The sequence below is a fragment of the Lontra canadensis genome, unplaced genomic scaffold (assembly GCF_010015895.1).
Source record: "Lontra canadensis isolate GAN:19392208 unplaced genomic scaffold, GSC_riverotter_1.0 scaffold14, whole genome shotgun sequence".
In the NCBI taxonomy this organism is placed as follows: domain Eukaryota; kingdom Metazoa; phylum Chordata; class Mammalia; order Carnivora; family Mustelidae; genus Lontra; species Lontra canadensis.
In genome coordinates, this window is record NW_022631008.1 from 24,071,817 (window position 1) to 24,093,804 (window position 21,988).

The 21,988-nt window shown below is 41.0% G+C and overlaps 1 protein-coding gene across 2 annotated transcripts in view; it reads left to right on the forward strand.

Moving 5' to 3' along the window:
- The window catches only part of SOBP (sine oculis binding protein homolog), a 159,380-nt gene that overhangs the window by 35,350 nt on the left and 102,042 nt on the right, over nt 1-21,988 (forward strand). For both annotated transcript variants that reach the window (XM_032858249.1, XM_032858251.1), the window contains exon 4: nt 5,407-5,558. In XM_032858249.1, the coding sequence (XP_032714140.1) occupies nt 5,407-5,558 (152 nt within the window). The remainder of the gene's footprint in view (nt 1-5,406; nt 5,559-21,988) is intronic.

Sequence of the window (21,988 nt, forward strand, 5' to 3'; positions counted from 1 at the left end):
ATAACCTGTCCCATTTTGCCCTTCACATCTCTCATTGGAACTTTGTCCTCAGCCCTTTTCCCCATTCTCTGTGAAAACACGTTTTTCAGAAAGAACCACTGATTTTAAAGCATAAGTCATAATTGGCAACTATTTACTGAATTTTACTGCTTTTAGGGAATTTGTGTTTTAATGGGATATAAAAAGTATATGGCCAAATAAATTACTCTCTAATGGTAGAATTTAATGTTAGTGAGGAGTTGTGGCATAATTTTTGAAGCTAGGATATTCTTAGTGGCATCTTTGGAATTACAGATGTAAGTGATTCCCTGCTTCACCCACATGGAAAATCAATCTTATCCATGTCTTGCTGTGATCCCCCTCCTGACTAAACAGAAAACCAGGAAGAGTACTCCTTGCCTGTGGGTAGAATGACTGCTTCCTGAGATCCAGGTATTATTGGCTCTGGCTCCTTGTTTAATGTTTAAGTGGCACTTGCTGGTGAAAGTTCAGACAGAATGCAGCAAATCCAAGTCTCATAGTCATAAAGAAATAAAGGCTTGCATTGTGAGACTTTAACTTTTTTTGAAAATCAATCAACAAATATTGATTGAATAACACTTGAGCTGTTTCCTCAAAGACATTTTGACCTTTTTGATTTCATTTCCTTTGTCTATTAGTGTGTCATGGAGCAGGGTGCTGTGTAAGTAACAGAATCTTGTGACAGCTTTTAGTCCTTTTTGCAGAGGAAGTCCATGTGGATGGAGTGTAATCTCATGCTTTTAGAAAGGCCCTGGTCTCTAAGATGTTGTAGTCAAGAGCCTGGGCTCTGGAGTCTAGGCTTTGGTATGTACTGGCTCTGTGATTTGGAGTAAATTGCTAACCTAAACCTCACTTTACCCATCGGGGCACTTTACCCAGAGGGGATCAGTTAATATTTGTCTGGGGGACAGTGGTTGTGATTAAGATGAAATGATAGATTTAAAGAACTTTGCACTGTGCCTGCCACCGTAAAATACTGAATGATGGCTAGCTATGTTTATTTTCCTTTTTGCTCAGTGTTCCAAATTTTCTCCAGGTCTCCTTGTATGTTCACTTCCAGAACCTAAGGAATTTTACAGAAGCTTCTGTAGGACTCTGTAGAGGCTTTTGAGTGAGATTGCATAAAAATTTTTGGAGTTGAATTATTCCAAGAAGGGCTACAAAGAAAGCAAACTTCAACCCTAGTTTCTTGCCTGCCTTCCAGCCTATGTCTTCATTTGTGTTCTTAAATATAGCTACTCTGACAAATAGAGTGACAGAATGCTACCCGTGCTGTACTGTCCTTTCATGGTGTGGAGAATACCCAGGAGTCCTTTCAGACTGCCTTGCAACTTGTCTCAAATATAATTCAAATCTTGAAATGATTGTCTGGATGTGTGCATTCCAGGAACTGTTGGAGGAGAGAAACATCACCAGCAAATCTTTTCAGATTTTGTCCTCAGTCTTGAACTCTCATGAAAGTTACAAAAGGGTGGTAAATCCTCAGTTTAATCCCTTGGGGTCCATTAAGACCCTCCTGATTTTCTTTGTGCTCTGGTCAGGTAAGCTAGTATGCGTGCTCATAATCAATTCAATTGACCCTAGAATGCCACCGACCAATGGCCGTCCTTATATTTGAAAGTCACCAGAAAAGGCAGTTTCTCAAACAATTTCAGCAAGGCATTCCAGAAATGTTTGATCTCATACTTCTCTGCACGATGATAAATAAATACAATTTTGATTTCATCTCAAAGTAATTAATCTGAACTTCTCCTTCTGGGATGTAAAAATGGAATAATGTTCTAGAGCTCTTTGAACACTAGATTGTAAAGAAAATGCCCTAAACATTTTGCTTAATTAAATCCTAAAAAGGTGGTACAAAATTTTCATGATTAATAGAAACATGCATATTTTGATTGATGCATATTTATATGGTATTATCATATGAAAATTTTATCATGTTATACAAACTATTGGCCTTGGGAATGTGACTTAATGCTGTAAATATTTTGCATTTGTTGTTGCATTGTTCATTATGAAAAAGACTCCGCTAACAGCTGTAAGGAAAAATCTGTAACACCAGTCTTCTTTGAGGTAATCTCAAGTCTCTAATGGCACAGTCTTTAGTCTAAATATAAGATAGGAAGTCAGGTTCTCTTTAGTTCAAAGAAATTTTTTTTTTAATAAATTTTCTTTTTTTACAGCAGATCAAGTTAGAAAAGCTAAAATGCTGGGGACTTCTATGTTGCCAGTGTAAAGCATGCACATAATTACCAGGTTTCAGATTTTTTAAAAATGTGATTGTTGAAACAAGCCTATCCCTTTGGTCTTAAGCTCTTAAGAAAAGCTCATTTTGCTAAGGGTACAGTTATACCTATTTAAGATGGGATGCCATCTCATGTCTAGGGCCCGAATTTTGAGCTATGTTTTAGCTGAAAAATTAACTTAGATAATTATAGTTCTTAGTTTCTTAAGTATAACATGAATAAAAATGGCTTTTATAAGACTGGAGTACCTGAGATACCTGAAAATGTTTTCCCATCTTTGGAGCACCAGCTCTTGGTAACAGTTTGATGACAGAAAAGGAGAAATCCAGTGGAATTTTTTTCCCAAGTGTTTGCCTTTATGAAATGGAATTTTATGAGAAATGGATGGGAATACTGAATTATTTAACAAGACAGATGCTAACCACCATTCTAAGAGTTTTCCAACTGCCATATACAAAACAAAAGTGCACAATTTCCTTTGTCTCATCTTCTCATATTGTTGCTTTCTAGTACAGCTGATTTGTAAAAGCAATCTCCCTTAAAATTCTACTTTTTGTTTCTCTGTTAGGTCTGTTGTAAGAGAGAATCCTTGCCTCCTCTTGAAAAACTGACTGGCTACTCTGCCTGGTGGTGATGGAGGGAAGTGTGAGGGAGATGGCGAGCTGCCCTCTCCCCAGCCTCCTTCCTTCCTGCCAGGCTGTGTGCCCGCCTCATTAGTGCTTTGTTCTCTCCCCTTTCCCATCTCAATTTTAGTCCATTATGGTGGATTATTTTATTTTATCTTATTTGTATCCATTAAAGATCTAGAAGGAAAAATTTTAGGTTTTGTTTCTCAAACAAGACAATCCAAGGGAAGGAACAACAAGGGGAACCAAATGGTTGTTCTAAAGAGGCTCCGTGGGAAGTGGGGACTCCTTTTTGAACTTGGAGGCCAAGTAATTTCCCCCATAAAAATTTCTTTTCCTTTCAGATTTCACCAGAATCAAACATATTGCCAACGGATCATTTGGGAACGTTCTGCTGTATCATCTTTTTTAGGACTTTACTATTTTAAAGCAGCCAATCAATTGGGAACAATAGAAACCAGTAGTTCTCATTAGTTTAGGAATGACAGATGATTATTTTTAAAATATACTATTTCTAATCTGATTTAAAAAAAAAAAAAACCTCCTTCATACCCTGAGGTAAATTATAGAGTTTTGTTCAGTTTTCATGTCTATAACATTTCACGTCTATCGACATTTCATGTAAAATATCTATGTGTAGACAGACACCATATTAGGGACCATATAAAATAGAAATAAAGCTTTCTTTGACTAGGACAAATTATAAAATGCAGTAATTGTACGACCTGTGAATTCGTGTTATGACTCTATTTAAAGAAAGTTACGTTATCAAAAATGTTTGAGTAATATCAAAGGTCATTTTTACATGTCTCATCTGGTAATTAACAATGGATCACATTACGTAATTTGTGAAAAAAAGTGGTCATTAAAATGACAATATTTATTCCATTAAGGTAAATAAAATGCTGCACATAGTTCTGAGTGATGATACTCAGGGGGAAAAGAGCCGTATCACTGCACTACAAATTAGTTTGCTTCTAATTTTGCAGGCTGATGACCGCACTGTCTCAAACCAAATCTTTTCCCTGGAAATGGAATGATTGCATGACAGACTGTATGAACCATGAATATGTCAACAGCTCATGGACCAGGCCTTGCTTAGCAATTAGTCTTTGGGGGATTTTATTCAGAAATCAGATGACACTATACCAGAGCTTATTGGGGATTTTGTGATTATCATTCATGTCTGGAGCACGAGTCTGGGAGAGTTAAAAAAAAATTCATAAAGGAAGAAGAAATGTGGCTGATAGTGGCAATCAGTCAGATGTACATACATTGTCAATTGGGAGGATAAGAAGACTCAAAATATAGCAAAAGTTCCTAGGAGGCAGCAAGAACCTATTTTGTAGACTTCTAATTAAAGTCTCCTTTTATTGCTCCCACCCCTAAATAGACCAGTATATCTCAGACTTGAGTCATTTGAGTATCACTGTCACATTTTTGTCAGAACTTCTTATCACCTGCATTATGATTTACTCAATATATTTTGTTAACTGACTCACTTTAAAATCCTCTCTTTGCTTTTAGCAGTAATATTTGTGATATTATGGGCTTATTTCACCAGTTAAATTTGTTTTCTTCTCTTGCAAAAGGAAAGAAATGCAGGATTTTAATTACTGAAAATTCTCGCATACCACTTAACGTCATTCTGCACATCTCCATGACCTGGGCCGCAGGTCCTGCAGGAGCTGCTAGGACGACCAGCCTAGTCGAGAATGATCTTTACGGCTGTGTGACCTCAGGTCTCATGCCTGACACCTCCATTACCATCCCTCCATTTTGGGACATGAGCTACATCACATGGAGAGAATTTAAATCAGGCCTGTGCCTCTCTGAGGACACCCATGCAGGAAGGTTTTGTCAAAAGACACTGCTGAGTGAGCCAGGCTAGGGCCTTTCCACCGGTGGCACCTGGCCACTCACATCCTTCCTTTTTTGACTTAGCCATACCACTTGGGAAGCATTACATCACAAGGGTAAATGCCACCCCATGTCCTCTAACAGTGGTAAGCACTAGGCTGACCAAGATGGAGCCTGGTTCCTGACCCTCAAGGTGCACACGAGGGCATCACATTTGTGGGTTAGCACTCGGGTGTCCCACCTCGTGTGGCCCTCACAAGCTTTCAGCAGCACCTTTGAGGAAACGGGTCATTTTAGCAGCTTCATGACACCTGGGCCTGGCTTAACCAGGTAGAAAATGCAATTTTGCCAGGCTAAGAAGCCCCGGGAGCCCTCCTGGGTGTGCATTCATATTCTGGATTTTAAGTAAATGATGTTTTTTTGGAGACTTAAGAGCCAACCAAGAAAAAAAAAAGAGAGAGAGAGAGAGAAAGCAAGCGAAAGCAAGCACTGAGGCTTCCCCTCAGGAGCTGGCTCCCCTATGGAGGTGAGAAAGCGGTGAGGTGCAGAAATTGAAATTTGGCCTCAGGTAGCTCTGTCAGGCTCAGGGTGTGTCTAAGTTTGAAGGGATGTTTGCTTCTGATATGAACATTTTTCTTATACTTTTATTATAGAAGATGATGTGTCAAATGTACAAATAATGTGTGCCTGGTGCCAGAAAGTGGGAATCAAGCGCTATTCCCTGAGTATGGGAAGTGAGGTGAAAAGCTTCTGCAGCGAGAAGTGCTTTGCGGCCTGCCGACGAGCCTACTTCAAGAGAAATAAGGTAAGAGCACTAGAGAGAGGCAGCCATGCAGGCCTCCCAAGACCACGTGCGCATGCGCCTCTAGCTTCTAGCTGAAAACACTGTGCACATTTTCCTTTGATTTTATTTTTTTCTGTTGTGTCTGTTCTCCTGCTCTGTCATTCTTAACCTTTCGGAATGAGGAATCCCCTTCTAAGTGTCCCCTGTTCTTCCGTTTCTCTGTCTTGATGTTTGGATTCTGAGAGGGTGAATGAGAATCGGGTGAGGAGGGACGCGGTGGCGGTGGTCGCAGCCGAGTGACATCGGAGGTGCCAGCGTCTCTCCAGCAGTAGAGGGGGTAGGCTAGAGTTCACGAAAGATAAGTGGTAGAGATGGCTTACACAGGCCGAGGAGCGAGCCACGGAAGCGTGGCCAGGAAGCTTTAGTCCACGCAGTTTCATATTTGTTCCCAATGGGGATATTGCTCTGGCTCTTTACAAAACCTCATCCACAAAATTCGAATCAAGAAGAACGTCAGGTCGCACTTGATGCCTTATGTGCAAGTTGACTGAAACCGAGAAAAGGTGAAATAATGGATACCTGAACCAACATTCGCTCACACAGCCAAGCCTTGTTGAGCAGCCTGGTGGGTGAACACAGGGACAGCCATAGTTCATCAGTTTTTGTTTTGTTTTATTTTAAGACACCTCAGCTCTGAAAAATGTCCTTTTAGAATAGTATCAGCCACCACTGTTGAGAAATGGAATGCATGATGGTTTTACAATCTCACACACACAGACACGCACAGCTATTTCCGTAATCTTTAAAAGAACCGCTGTAGCATTTTGCCACCACTTACTGAAGTAAATTGCTACTTCTTGATTGTTTTCCATTGATCTGGAAAGCTTCCTTTAATTCATAAAATTGTCCACATTTTGCCAAGCATTTCCATTTCCATAATACGAGCTCGAAATCTGTCTTTTCTCGAAGCAAACAATTATTATTATTATTATTTTAAAGTCTGATATTTGTAATCCTGGAATGCTAATCTCGGGTTCACTGCATTGCAGGAAGCACTGTTGCAGCAAGTTGTCTCCTGCAAATTTGGGTCACATCATTCTGCCAAAAAACATAATGCTGAAAGAATTAGGCTGCAGGAACCAGCGGGGTGGAATTTTAGTAGCAGTCTCGAAGAATTAGGCTCATAATCTTCAGTGGAACAGGGAGGCAAGTAAGGAAATTGTTTGGAATTCTTTTGGGACAGTCAACAGTCGAGTTCATCTTCCCTCGGGAGGGGCCAATGAGATGCCAGAGGAAGGCGGTTAGAGCAACGCATGGGAGACACGTTTTGTTTTAATATAGAAGGATTAAAATGATCTCTGAGATCCGGGGGCTCCCGTTTTGAATGCTGAGCACTGGGGTAACAATCACAGGAGTGGACCCAGCACTTTCATCTTCAAAGCCCTACTTACCACAACAAAATACTTTGCATTCCAACCCAGAAGATGGCTAGAGAACAGGGGTTTTTGTCTTTCTATGGTTCTGAAGGATTTTGGTTCTGAATCTTGATGGACGGCCTGTAGTGAGCACAATCAAGAGAGATGAATTTGTCACAATCCCTGTGATACATATCATCTTTTGCCAAACGACTTGACTTTAGTAAGCCTCTGAAATAGCCCAGAATACCGTATATAAAAATGTATATCATTATAAATAACGTGTACTATTACATCATTATAAAGTTTAAGGTCGAACTGAATTTAAACTTCTCTAGCATGCAGTTTTAAAAGATACAGAACTGGGAGCCAAGATAAGAATTAGTATTTGGATTATACGTACGGCAGGTAAAATCCGAGGGGGACCGTTACCTTTCGCTTCCTGCTGGGAATTACCGGGGTAGGTCTTTGAACGTCCTGCAGAAGCTGGGAGTCACAGTGGCTTCAAGTTTAGCCAGTGACTTTGACAGCTGATCCCAGCAGCCCATTAGTGTACATACAATACCTGTCTTTTCCGCAATCTTCATGCTTATTTATGTATTCCAAAGCTCTGCTACACCATACCTTCTCATTTTTCAAATAGGGGAATAAAGCGGTCACATTGCTTGCTGGATGCTTTTTTTTTTTTTTTTTTTTTAATTTTAAGAGTGTTATCTCTGCAACAATATCCTATTGTATTACAAAAAACATGTACAGCTGCTGCATTTCTGTTAACTGATAGGATTTTGTGGTCATTTCATTTAGGGCTTGGGTTTCCTAATGGCTTGTATTCGATACCAGTCTCCATCCTGCCATTTCTAAGAACTGCTGTAATAAGCCCCAGGGTGTTCCCCACTGAAGACAATAGCAAATAGCTACTTTTCTTGTGCCGTTTAACCAAGTCTTTAGTCCTCATTATTAAAATTGTGGACTTCCTTAATCTTAGAAAAAGGGCAAAATTCTTCCTGTTCTGTCATAAAAGATTTTCCGGCTACATTCTGCACTAAATTTTAGATAGGCAGAAGGGGATGGAAAACAGAGTGGGTAATGTGTGTGTAGAAGAGAAATGTGCCTTAGGTGTAATGTAGATTTTAAAATACATGTAAAGTTAACTATGCTGTAAATTATGCTTTATAATGACAGCCCGCTTCTTGGTGGATAGCATGCTGGGATCTAAAAATGGTCTCTAAGTTGAACCCAAATTGCATGCATAACTTTAGGAAGAAAAATCCTAGTAGAAAAGGTAGCTAATTAGGAGCCGCATTCAGCTGACCTCTGTTTTGTGTCTGAGCAACACCTGCATTTGTGAATGTAAATTGGACAGCTGTGCCTGCGGTTCCCCTGCTCTCCTCTTCACAAATGCTTGGGTATGGAGGCAGGAATTGATTTGCTGCTAAAAACAAGGACAAAAATAGCCCAACTCTCAAAATGAAGGCCCCCTGAAAATTGGCTCTTTAAATTTCATTTACTTCTCCACCCTTCTTTCTCTGGGTCTCTGTGTCTGTTTGATGGAGTAGGTTAAGAACGTCATGTCATATCCGTCTCTCTCAAACCTTGGCCCTAACAAGTAAGGTGGGTAGACTCCAGCCAAGTTAACCCTTTTGGGCATGTAGTTTATATTTTTAAACTGAATAATAAAGTTTACAATTTTATTTGAAGGGTTGTTTGGATCACCACACAGACGTAGGCTTTCTTCACGAAGTTTCTATTAGGAGGGGGACTGTGAGTCACAGCTGTATTCACTTAAGGAACCTAACTACTAGCTTATACATTTCAGGACATCGGCTCTAAGAAGTGATAGTGTTAATTCGTAATTATATTTTGTGGACTCCTTATCCCCAACAGTCTCCATTGCTGGCTCCAAAGTTTTTTTAAACAGTGGGGAAGAAAAATACTTTTGTAGTCTATGGGCATTGGCTGAGCAATGGTACGTGCGTCTCATTACTCGATGCACTGGAGAATTTTCAGGGAACTAAGAGCTTGCTCTTTTCCCAGCCCCTTTTTGAGGCCACAAGTAGAGAAGGACTTGGGAACATTTCTAGCCTAGTGATTCGCCTAGGAGTTGAAAAGTTGCAGAGGTGTCTTAGTGGTTTTGCAAGAGATGCTCACGTGTTTTGTGTCACAAACACCAATTTTACTTTGCACAATAACACTTAGAAATTGTCTTTCCTGAGGGAGGATGCCTTGTAATAATTATCTCTTTAAAAACAAGAGTAACAAACAAGACCACAAGTAGTAGTCATCTCCAAATAGCCCGTGTTTGGTCTTTTTCCTTCTGCTTGGGAAAATATCTTATTATCTAAATTCATGTCCATAAATCAAGAAGGAAATAAAAATTCAAGACAAATGGCCAATGCCGGCAATGCAAATGATTGTTTTCTTCTCTTTGTTAAGATCTTAAATTTTAGTGTTCTTTATGGGTTCATGGCATTGATATCTTAGTAACAGACACAATTGCCTAAAAACACCAAAGTTTTACTTCCTTCGTCTAATTTTCCTGTAATTTGAAACAAGAATAGATAGAAATATTTCTTCAACGTCATAACGTTGCTGTTCACCACCAGACCATGGTGGGAAGTAAGCTGTGTAGATAAGGGATAACAGTAAGGATGAATTAAAGATTAAAAGGGTATAAAGAGAAACAACATTTGCAAATCATATCATTAAATTGCTAGCCATCGTGATGATAATAACAACAAATATTTAAAGAGGGGAATATTGTATAATAAAGCATTTATCTCACTTTCAAAGATTTCCTACATTCACAGTGATTTTTTCTTTGAAGAGATCCCTTTTGGAAAACCCATCACTAATTAGCATGTATCATATTATTTGAAGACACATTTTAATTTAGACTACAGTAGTCCTCCCGGGCCCTGGGGGAGACCTTCTAAGACCCCCAGTGCATGCTTGAACCCATGGATAGTACTGAACCCTCCTGATACTGTATTTTTACCTATATATACACACCTATGATAAAGTTTAACTTATAAATTAAATACTATACAATAAGAACTAAAAATAGGACAGTTATAACAACATACTGTCATAAAACTTATGTGAATGTGGATTCTTTCTCAAAATATCTTTACTGTACTGACCTTCTTCCTGTGATGCTGTGAGACGTAGGCGTTGTGATGTAGTGCTAGGCCACTCTTGACCTTGTGATGATAAATCAGGAAGATCATCTGCTTCTAGACCACAGTGTACCACAAATAACTGAAACCATGGAAAGTGAACCATGGATAAGGGGCACTCCTGTATTGGTCTTTTTATTAAACTTGAAAATATCTTGGAAAAGGTTCTCAGTTTCAGACTTCATTATCCAACCTAGTAGCGCAGAAGAAATGCGTAACAGTCGCCCTGCAAATCTACTGATTAACCTGGCTACTTTGTTCCCTTGAAACACCTGCAAGATTTAATTTGCAACATGGTTATCATTCATGAAATTTGGGGGAAGGACGTTAAGAAATTATTTGTAATTAATGTTCTTAGACTGCCCAAATCTCAGGCCACAGACTTGCTTTTGCCAGTTGCTTGCAAATATTCTCGATTGAGCAGTAAACATTTCAGGGAAGCACCAGAGTTCTTCCTGCAGGTTCACCTGGAATTTACGGGGTGTCAGTGAGCCTTCTGGGTCTGTCTATCTCCCCTGGCCTGCAGCACGATCACTCTGGTTCTGCCTTTTGGATCCGTGCCACAGGCCTGTCCACTGGCTGCATGGTGGACAGTGGCCCCCGCTGCCCCACCCAGGGCTTCAGTCTGTCGTCCAGGGGCCGAGTTCCCTCTTGGTCACAGCAAACAGGGACGTCCTCAGAAAGCTCTAGGGAGAGAACAACAAGCCCAACTGTTTTCTCATTCTGTGGTATTTTGGAATATGGAATGGAATATTGATGAGAGGCTGCAAACGAGAACCTCCGAGAAAAGCAATAGCATAGGAGGGGGAAGGTGTTAGCCCTTTGAAACGCATTTGGGGTGTGATTCCAGCAGGAAAGTTTGGGGCAGTGAAGCAAGACGTGGGTCAGGTTAAAGTGATACCTGGGCTCTTGAAGAAAGCCAGAAAGGGTTTAAGGGCAGAGCTTCTGTAGTGTTGGGGGGACCTAGTGCCCCCCAACAGCCATCCAAAACTCGGGGGAGAGGCATGTAAGCATGTTTATCAGAACACTTGAACACCACTGAGAAGCGCTGGTTTAAGGTATACTGGGAGCACAAACAGAAGGGGGTAGGTAAGTTTTCTACTGCAAGAAAGGAATAGCATCCTGTCTATTTTTTTTTTTTAAGATTTTATTTATTTATTTGTGAGAGAGAGAGAGAATGAGAGAGAGGGGAGAGTCGGAGGGAGAAGCAGATTCCCAGCTGAGCAGGGAGCCCGATGCGGGACTCCATCATAGGACTCCAGGATCATGACCTGAGCCGAGGGCAGTCGCTTAATTGACTGAGCCACCCAGTCGCCCAACCCCCATCTGGTTTTTAGTGGGCTACAGTTTGGAGGCTGTAGGGAAAACAGAGAAATAATTTTAATCTGTTATCCAGAATGGATGTCAATTTCTGCATAATACTAGATATTTTAGACTAAATATGAAGAGATGATTAAAACTCCAAATAGCTTCAAGCCCCAGTGTTTGTTCAACATTTCTGTTCAGCACACAAAAGGAAGGGGGGGTGGATTTTTCATGGGTCTGAATCTGATCATCTGGGGATGCGTGTGCAGGTCTATGGACATATTCTCGGATGCTGATTTTCAGACGCAGTCAGAGTCTGGCCATCCTTCTATGATAGCTAATGCTATACGCTTAAATCAAGTTTCTCTCATTTGAACTGCCGGTAATTATCCAATCCATCTCGAAGGCACGCTCTCGTTTAGCATTAACCACAGTGTCAGATTGCATCAGCTACATTGTGTTCTGGTGAGTGCGGCTGCGGAGTGATGAATGGGCGTGCCTCAAGTTCATAGTCCGGCTGTCTGGTTGGGGGCAGCGGGCAGCTCAGGAAACAAATGAACAGGAAGAGTTCCAGTTATTTGGGACATGCTTTCTCCTAATCGATCCAGTCCCTTGCATCGCCAACTTTCTCACCTTGCTGCTAGCGGTGTTCTCGGTTTATCGGAAGAACAGGCATTTCAAGAATTATCTCATGGGTTGTCCCATCGTGAGCTACCTCCAGCCCTCCCTGCACCGGACTTTAAAAGGACCGTGTCATGAGACCTTATTCATAAAGACCACAGGAGGGAGAAGTTTCTAAGAGTATTTAGTGCCCTGTCCAGAGAAACCAAGAGAGAAGGATTGTACATTTTCCTAGGATCGTAGTTAGGTTTTTAACTCAAATGCCTTGTTAAAAATGTGAAGTACCCAAGACAGGCCAGGTGGCTTGCCTTGAGATATTTTAAGGTAGTAGTTTGAATCCAGAATTTTTCTCATACACTTTTGCAATGTGTGGTCACAAAAGCTAGTACACTCAAGATGGCCATACGCGGGAGAGGCAAGCTGTAGGCACACCTGCGGTCTTTATCCCTGCCGCATCACACCGCCCCCCATCCCGTCTCAGTGCCACCGCCTGGCTTTTGCACACAGAGGCAAACGTGTGAACTGGGCAAGCCACGTGGACTTACTTGTTCCTTGGGCTCTTGGCTCTTTGTTCCTATTATCACAGATTAGGATGGAATATAAAGAAGGTTGTTGTAGATGGCTGCGTAATTCCTGCCCCAGCAGTTGAGCTGGAGAATGGGAAATTCCTTAACATTACAATCCACTCTTAGAGTGGCCGTGTGCACAGTGCAGTCTAATGTCTACTGACAGACTGCCTTTGGAGGTTACAAACGTCAGTCTGTTGCATTCTCTGTAAACACAGGCTGTGGGCCAGAGCTGGGCACGACTACAAGCACAGGAAGGCAGATCAATGGTTTAATGAATCCATAAAAGATCCTTGAACTCTGTTGCAAGGTACTCAGCACTCTAGTTAAATGAAACTCCTGTAGTCTTTAACAAAGAAAGAGATAATCAATGGCTGGGGGGTGGAAGCCAATGTCCGGTAATCACAACCTCCCAGAATTTGTGTTGCTGTCTCATTGCTGACACTGGGTTAGCCAGACCCAGGTTTTGAGGCTCACTACTTCCATACTAATATTTTTCTCAATGTTTGAGCTGCATTTAAGCCAGAGACGACATAATCATCGAGTGCTGCCTCTGTAAGGACTCTTTTTTTAAAGCTATGGAATATTATTTAAATGACATTTCTTTAAAGTAATAAGATTAAGCTCCAGAATTATATTATTCTAACATGTAGTGTCTTTGTAAGGCATCCCCATGATGAAAAGTAAATAGGGGAATAAAATCCATTCATGATTAAGTCCTCTGAATGTCAAATTACATAGTGTTGGAGAGCCCTGATTAATCCTTGCATGGTAAAATATTCCTCATTAGTTTGCTATGGCTAAGGGTTAACCACTGCTATTATAAATTCAGACATTAATGTATTTTCTGCTTAATTCATCTTCTAATAGAAGAAAATATGGTTAGTAGATAGGAATTTTTTTTTACCTCTAAATGTGCCTTGGAAACATTATACTGATTTATAAGAGAGCTTTGGAGGCATATAGGAGAAATCCTTCATAAATATGTTCAAATGAATTTAAAAGTATTTAACTACTTTTGATTGTAGAAAAACAACTGCTTTGACTTTGAAATGATTGTTTTTTTCCCACCGAGGTAGTAGAAATTATAAATCAAAGATTTTGCATCCGATTTTTGTCACACAAACTTGAGCTTTCCTAGTGTCTCAATTTCTTGATTAACTAATTAGCATTACGAGAGCTGGTCCTACCCTAATAAGTGTATTTTGGGGACTTGGTGGGTAATAGAAATTTTGAGGTATGACAATTGCTAGTCTGCTTCACAGGCTGATTGCCAGCCATTCTAGGATAAAGTGGTGATTTCAAATAAATGATATATTATCTTGTGATCTATTTTGAGAGAATAAATTCATATTATCTTAAATAGGGTAAGCAGTTTTAAGACTGCGCATCCTGCTCTGTTATAAGACCAGTCTTTGAAGGCCCTGATACTTTCTGTGATCACATGTAGGATTAAATATCTTATAAACTAGAGTGATTTAAATTGTTGGTGTCAAAAGATTTGGGGATACAGAGACCCAGGGGTAGGTGAGATACAGGTGGGCAGATAGACATTTGTGACAACATAGACGGACCTTAGAGGGTATTATGATGAGTGAAATAAGTCAGAGAGAGAAAGACAAATACCATATGATTTCACTTATCTGTGGAATCTAAAAAAACAAATGAATAAACAAATGCACAAACAAACAGCAGACATAAACCCATAAATACAGAGGACAAAATGGTGGTTGTCAGAGGGGAGAGGGATGGGGGGATGGGCTAAATAGGTGAAGGGAATTAAGAAGTACAAACTTCCAGTTATAAAAATAAATAAGTCACAGGAATATAAATTACAAAATAGGTCTATATCAATAATATTATAATAACTTTGTATGTGACAGATGGCAAGTAGACTTATCATGGTGATCATTTCGTAATGTGTGTAAATGTTGAATCACTATCTTGGACACCTGAAACTCATATAATATTGCATGTTAACTCAGTTAAATACATAATACATAAATACATAATATTGTATGTTAATTTCAGTTAAAAAAGGAAAAAAGGGGAAAAAAGCAGGGCAAATACTTAAAGACAAGGGGGATTTGGCTAGTAGGAGACAAGTCTCTGTGCTGCTTTTTTGTTTGTTTTTAGCCAAGATTAAATAAATTGTTATTTATTCATCCATTTATTTAAACAAATAAAAGATATACTGCATCTCCGTAATATGCTAGGCACTGTTTTGGGCTTGGCGGGTACACTGAAAAACAAGAGAAAAGTCCCGCCTTAAAGGAACTTAGATTCTTTCTCTAAGGGAGACTGATAATATACAAGTTAAAAATATGTATATATGTAACAAAATTTCAGGTAGTGACAAGTGCTATGAAGAAAAAACAGAGTGAGGACACGGATGGCGATGGGGTGCTATGTTATATCTGGTGGTTATGGAAGTCATCCTTGAGGAGGTGATGCGTGGGTAGGGACAGAAAGGGGGATGGGGCTGTCACGAGAAGAGCTTAGAACAGAGAATTTACAAGAGGAGGGGGAGCAAGTGAGAGGCAGAGGAAGAGCCTTGGCATTTCTGAACAGCAGCAAGAAGACCATATTGTCTGGAGTTGAACGATCAAGGTGGTTGGGACCAGATCACGTAGGGCACAGAGCTACTAGTTTGGATTTTCTCCTAACTTTGATGGCAACTTCTGTGAGGCATAGAGCAAGATGTGTGACATGATCTAATCTTCTCTGTTGATTGGATCTCTGTTAAGGAAGTAATACATTTAAGATCCAGGGTGCAGAGAGGATTTAGGGAGTAGGAAAGGCAATAGCATTCCCATGGAGTTGGGTGTGTCTGGCAATAGAAAATGAAAAGTGTCAGATTCACTGAATTATTCAGTAGTAGTTATGAAACATTTCTCAGTAGCAAAAGTATGTTGAACTAAGCTTAGGGTTTTTTTCTCTCTCTCTCTCTTTTTTTTAAAGTGTGGGGGAAAAATGAACCAAGGATGGATATTGTTGGTTAAGTGTTCTGACATAGTGATTTTTCTTTCTATATGGCAGGTGGGGCTTGCACCTAGTCTAGAGGGGAGGTTAAGATCTCAGAAGGTAAGCTCAATGCAGAAACCAAACCTTGTTCTGGGAGACAGATCTATGGTATCCACAGGCACCCGCATGGCCCCTAGAAGTAGAGTGAGGGAAAGGAGATAGTAACTTTAAAGGGAGCATCTTTGGGTAAAGGGAGTGTTTTGAAGTTTATTTTATTGTTTATTATTTATTTATTTATTTTTATTTTATTTTATTATTTATTATTGTTTATTTATTATTATTTATTTTATTTAGACTTAATTTGGTGATAGTTATAGGCTGTATCAGGATTTTTTTGCGGGGGAGGGAGGGCAGGGGGCGTGGAGTATCAGGATTTTTAATGCAAGTAACAGAAGACCCAACTCAAACTGGTTAGACTTTATTTTTTTTTTTTTTAAGATTTTATTTATTTATTTGTCAGAGACAGAGGGAGAGAGAGCGAGCGAGCACAGGCAGACAGAGAGGCAGGCAGAGGCAGAGGGAGAAGCAGGCTCCCCGCCGAGCAAGGAGCCTGATGTGGGACTCGATCCCAGGACGCTGGGATCATGACCTGAGCCGAAGGCAGCCGCTTAACCAACTGAGCCACCCAGGCGTCCCATCAAACTGGTTAGACTTTAAAGGACATCTTTCCAGTGGAATTCAAGTCCTACGGTAGGGTATGCTTCAGACAGGTTGATCCTGTAGGGCAGTGGTTTCATTTCTTCCCATCTTTGTGCTTTTGTATATAGAGTGTTGGCTGTTTTCCAAGGCAAGTTCCCCAGAGGTCATGGGAAGGCTGCTAGCAGCAATCAGGCCTATATGCTTCCTTGTTCACATCCAATGAAAGACAGAGTGCCTATGTCCTAACATTCCAAGCAAGAGTCTTGAAATTCATATTTATTGTTTATGCTTAGGTCACATGCACACGCCTGACCTGGAGCTATGACCAGGGCAATGGCTATTCTGATTAGCTTGAGCCAGTCAGGGCTTCCATTGGGTGTTAGAGTTAGGCTTATTTTCCTCTAAAGCCCATGGGAGGCACGTGAGGAAAGGCAGCTACCAGAATGAAAATTTGGAATCTCTCTCTTTTTTCTTAAATATATATATATTTATTTCTTTATGTGAGAGAGAGAGAGAGAGATCACAAGTAGGCAGAGAGGCAGGCAGAGGCAGAGGGAGAAGCAGGCTCCCTGCTGAGCAAGGAGCCTGATCTGGGACTCGATCCCAGGACCCTGGGATCATGATCCGAGCCGAAGGCAGCCGCTTAACCAACTGAGCCACCCAAGCGTCCCTCTTTTTTTTTTTTTTTTTTAAATATTTTATTTATTTATTTGAGAGAGAGACAGTGAGAGAGAGCATGAGCGAGGAGAAGGTCAGAGGGAGAAGCAGACTCCCCGAGGAGCTGGGAACTCGATGCAGGACTCGATCCCGTGACTCCAGGATCATGACCCGAGCTGAAGGCAGTCGCCTAACCAACTGAGCCACCCAGGCACCCGAAAACTTGGAATCTCTTAAGAGAGGGAAGGGGTCAGAATGACGGCTGATGGTAGGTGCCAGCAGATATCCATGAGAGAGAAGGAGAAGGGACCTCATGAGGTTATCTCATGAGGTTGAATTCTTTACACAATGAATATGGCATGCCCATCTCCTCTTGTCATGTGGAAGAAGGAATCTGAAATCCAAATATGGATTGAGAGATAAAAATATGGTTAACATTCACCATAGGACACTTAGATGAACTACTTCTCTCTAGGACTAGCTATTTGAAACCCCGATTATTAGAATGTTGTCTTTAGTACCAGGACAAAGTGCTGACTTGTTCTCTTCTTTTTGGACTCCATAGAATATGTGATTGCATGGAACTAAGATGCAGGGATTGTGTTTGGCTGTTAGATATGCTTATTTATGAAGAGGAACAATGGTACTATTAGAAGAGCAGATAGCACAATAATTAGTTCCACCAGTGTGAGTGGCCAGGAGAAGTTGACCAAGGACTGTACTGGATATGGGGAGGCAGATACCTGGGACTGGGTGAGGCTGCTGTTACTCATCAAAGGTGAGGCTGCCTGCCACATATTTAAGCTTTCTCTGTGGCTGAAAACTGTGCCTGCTGAACGGTAGGGAGTGGAGAATGTTCAAACAAATTGTGATTTAGTCTGAGGCTGAATGCATCAAGTTCAGGTAGCAGAAGGAGAAGAGACCTTGAAAGCCACAACTTGCAAGTTATTAATTTATCTATATATTTATTAAGCAAAGATTTCTTGAGCAGGTACTATGTGCCGGGCACTGTGCTAGTTGTTGGCGTTCCAATGGACAATGAGAACCGGTTCCTGCCCTCATGAAGCGGTGGAAGGCAGACATTTATTTACGTAATAACACAGATGTGAAATTGTCACTGTGTCAAGTGCTGTGAGTATGTGGGCACAGTGCTGTGAGGGCCTCCAACAGGGAGATTTGATTAGTCAGGAGACCTGGAAGCTTCCCTGAGGAAGTAGGGCTTTCTCTGAAATTCAAAAGATGAACAGATGTGAAGGAGGGGAGAAAGGGGATGGAAGAGCTCTCTGGGAAGAGGATACAGCAGCATGATCTAGAACCCTGGCCCTGATCTGCTACTTCTTTGCTAATTTCAGGTTCTTTGTGAGGGAATGGACCGTTAACCTATAAACAAGAAAAAAAAAAAAAAACAGATATTCCCTGGAACAGTAATCCCATTGATCCATTTGTTTCTGTCTTTGTTCATTCATTCATTCATTCATTCATTCCTTCCGACCAACCTTGGGGATTTGCTGCTTGCCTACTAGCTTCTGCCTTCCTTGACTTTTCACTCTGCTTCATGGATGGTGGACTAGGCTCAATATTACTAATTTATTTCAGGGAGTATTTTGACAGCCTGTAGCTCCTGAAGGTAGCAGCATTTTGTAAGTAAATAATAAGAATAAGAATAATAACTCTAAGACCCTAAGTGTTTTTATTATCGAATGTATCAGGAAAGCAACAATAACAGCAGAGAAAAGATTGGGTGAAAATGCACTGATTTGGGGGAAGAAAATAATTAGTGTTTGACAAATATGGTTGGATGATTGAAATTAAATGGAGTAAGCTATTTTTTGATAGAAAGAGCCAGAGAAAGGGCAGATCCTGCCCACCTCCCTACCTCCCTCTGGGTGTGGGAAGAGATGTGGTTTTATTATATGTAGAGAGAACTATAGACCTATGTTACATTAATGCGAGAGTAGACAGGAAGTTTGGGTGATAAATCTCAGGATAGAGGAACGCTTACTGATGCCCAGGTCCCCAGACTAGATAACTGTGATAAAATGGGAACTGAACAGCAGGTCTGCCAGCAAATAACAGAGGACGATTCTCAGGGCACAATGGTGTGGCGGGAAGGAAGGAATTCTCCTCCCTTTCTCTGTATTCTTTGTTTCAGCCTAGGATCTCATTTAGTGCCTAGGGTCTTGATGACCATCCCGTAGAAATGTGGTGATGAATAAATAGGCAGGTAAGTGGTTCAGATTTTATTTTCATGGGTCACAACTGGATGGTGTGGACACGGATATTCAAAATGGAGGGTCTCTGTGTCACTCTTCAGGATGCCCGCTAGAGGAGATGACCCTCCCGGAGCCTAACTGTACCTGCACCTGCCTCAGGTGATGGGGGATGGGCACCACGGTGCAATTCAGCTGGAGTCCGTGGCCCCTTCTCCAGTTCCAGTAACTTCTGAGAACCACATATAGTGACAGTCGTTTCCAAAAGAGGCTGATTTTAAAACTGTGATGAAAATGGCTAACAGCAGGCTGAAGGTTAAAGTAAAAAACTTAAAAACCATAAAATCTGCCTGGAGGCTATTTAAGCAAACTGTTTTAGAGGCACAGATGGTTCATATACCTCTGAGCCAAAAACAAAAAAGTAAAAAGGGGACAGTAAAGCTGGCGTGATTAAGCAGACAAGTATGAAAGTTTTATTAGTACGAAAAAGGCATCCTTTTGAAAAGTGAAAAATCTGTCTCCGGCAACTCGGAAGACATGTTAAAGACCAATGGGGAATGGAGAGGACACACAGATGACATCTCAGAAAGCAGCCAGAAAGTGTGAAAACATACAGCGCGCTTCCATACATTGGGTGTTGGGGGCTGTGCTCTAAGGAGATTAGAAAGCCCTGGAAGACAAAGATGGCGTATGTGGAGGGTGGGTGTGGCATCCTGTCCTGTCCTTTTGAGGTGCGGCAGTGTTTATAGGGATTTGATGTGACTTAAATTTGTGAGTTGGGTCTCCAAGGAAAAGGAGCTGGACCACATCTGAGAAGCTTAAGCGCCCCTAGTCAGAAGGCCCAAAGCATGTAAAGGAAGTCAAGTATGATGTTGCTTCCGGTACGACTAAAACATCGTAAGCATCCCTGTAAGTGTGAAATCATTGTGGTGGGAGGTCCTCCAGCCTCTTCTTTCAGTGCTTCCAGCACACACCTTCACGTATGCTCCTGTCCGCATGCACGGACACACACATACGCTTAAATAGAAACTCTCCTGGTTTGAGGTTGGTGAGTTTCCTTTATCATAACTGGGAGAGAAGTCAGTTCTGAAAAAGAACACTAACAGTGCACAGTGTGCAGGGCTGTCATTTGAGAACCCTCCTCTGAGAACAAAACAAAACAACAAAATAAAACAAAACAGTATTTGTGTCTTGAGTTAGCATTTCAATATAAACCTTAAAAAAAAAAAAAGATGACTAAATGTAGCCTTGCAAAAAGTAAGGTAAGTTGTTTGGATTTTCAAAAATCCAAATAATTCACTTAGAGTTTGGCTGACTCCCTCCAAAGAGACCCTTGAGGAAAATAAATACTGAAGGCCAGGAATAAAGCCTTACCTTGGATTAAGAACCTGGGTAAGGAGTGGATGATATTCTTCAGAGTATGTATAAATTAATAGCATACTGTCCCAGGGGTTTATATTAGGAATAGTGTCACTTAATACACTGCTTATTTGGAAGTAGATGACAGGAAGGAAGGGAAGTTTGCTACTTTTTCTAAGTTGCTTTCATTTGAAAAACCACAGGGGATTACCTCCTCCCAGCTCCCTCCTCCTCCCCGCACAGCACCAAACCCTGCTCTACAAATATATGAATATAATGAGGTAATCTGACATCAGATGCAATTCCATTCACAGAGCTGTCAGCTAGCACAAGAGGACAAAAACTTTCAATCCTCATACTCACTGATATAAGCTGGCTCTCAGCATCCCCAGAGAGGGGAACTTGGTTTGGTTTGAATGGGCTTCAATTGTGTTCCTTGCCTAGACTTTAAAAAAAAAAAAAAAAAAGCATTTAGATGTTTGCTTTAAAGATAGTTTTTTACAGCGGACAAAAGTATGTCAAACAATAAGCTTTGTCCCACCTTTGCAGGAAATGTGTAGTTCATCCTTCTTTAACCTGATTTTTATAAAAGGCTAATGGTGAACTTTGAAAGAGTTGACATAGAGGATTAAATATATTTTCATTAGGCTCCGGACTATACAAAGATGGGATGCAAAGAGCCTGAAAAGGTACACTGATGGGGACCAAAGAACCAATAATAAAACTAAAGAATTGGTGAAGATAAATACAATGAAAGTGTGCCCTGCCTCTTAACACTTACGGGTAACCTTTGCGGTTGGCCACCATGGAGAAAGACCAGGTCAGACTCCATGGCAGATGGTTTAGTACGTAGTGCATATATTAATCCACAGAGGCAGCCCTGGAAATGCAAGCAGGTTGTTAATGATCGTGTACAGCAGTTGTGAGCTGCTCCTGCTCTTGCAGTAAGGAATTCAGATGTCATGCTTCAGGGTTCAAGTTGATGAGTTTCTGGGCTGGGAAAACATTTCCCTCCTGCAGTGCATTGCACAGCCGATGAGGCATGCTCCGGGGAAGGGGTGATGCAGGTAGAGGCGAGAGAGAGAATGTAAGACTCACATCCCAGGTCCGTGATTTAGTTTGACGACTTCCCATGTCTGGTTAAAGTGGCACCGTGGAGGGTATATCAGAGGACGAGGACTTTGTGAATCAACTGCGAAGGCAGCAGATACCATGACTGTAAACCTCATAGAACTTCAAACCTGATACTCAAGACAATACTGACTGCAAACGAAATAAAGAATTCCCCCATCTTATGTCCTTTTGGCACCCGAGAAAGCCTGTGCCGGGGATATCTTTTTCATTTTCCTATGTCCTGAGTTGCTTAATAAGTAGAAACGAATAATGTTGGCTTCCCAAATTCCAGAGCATTGAATTTGACTTAGAGACTGAATCAAAAGCAGAAAACCCCAGAGGATTAATTATGAAGATGTATGCTCC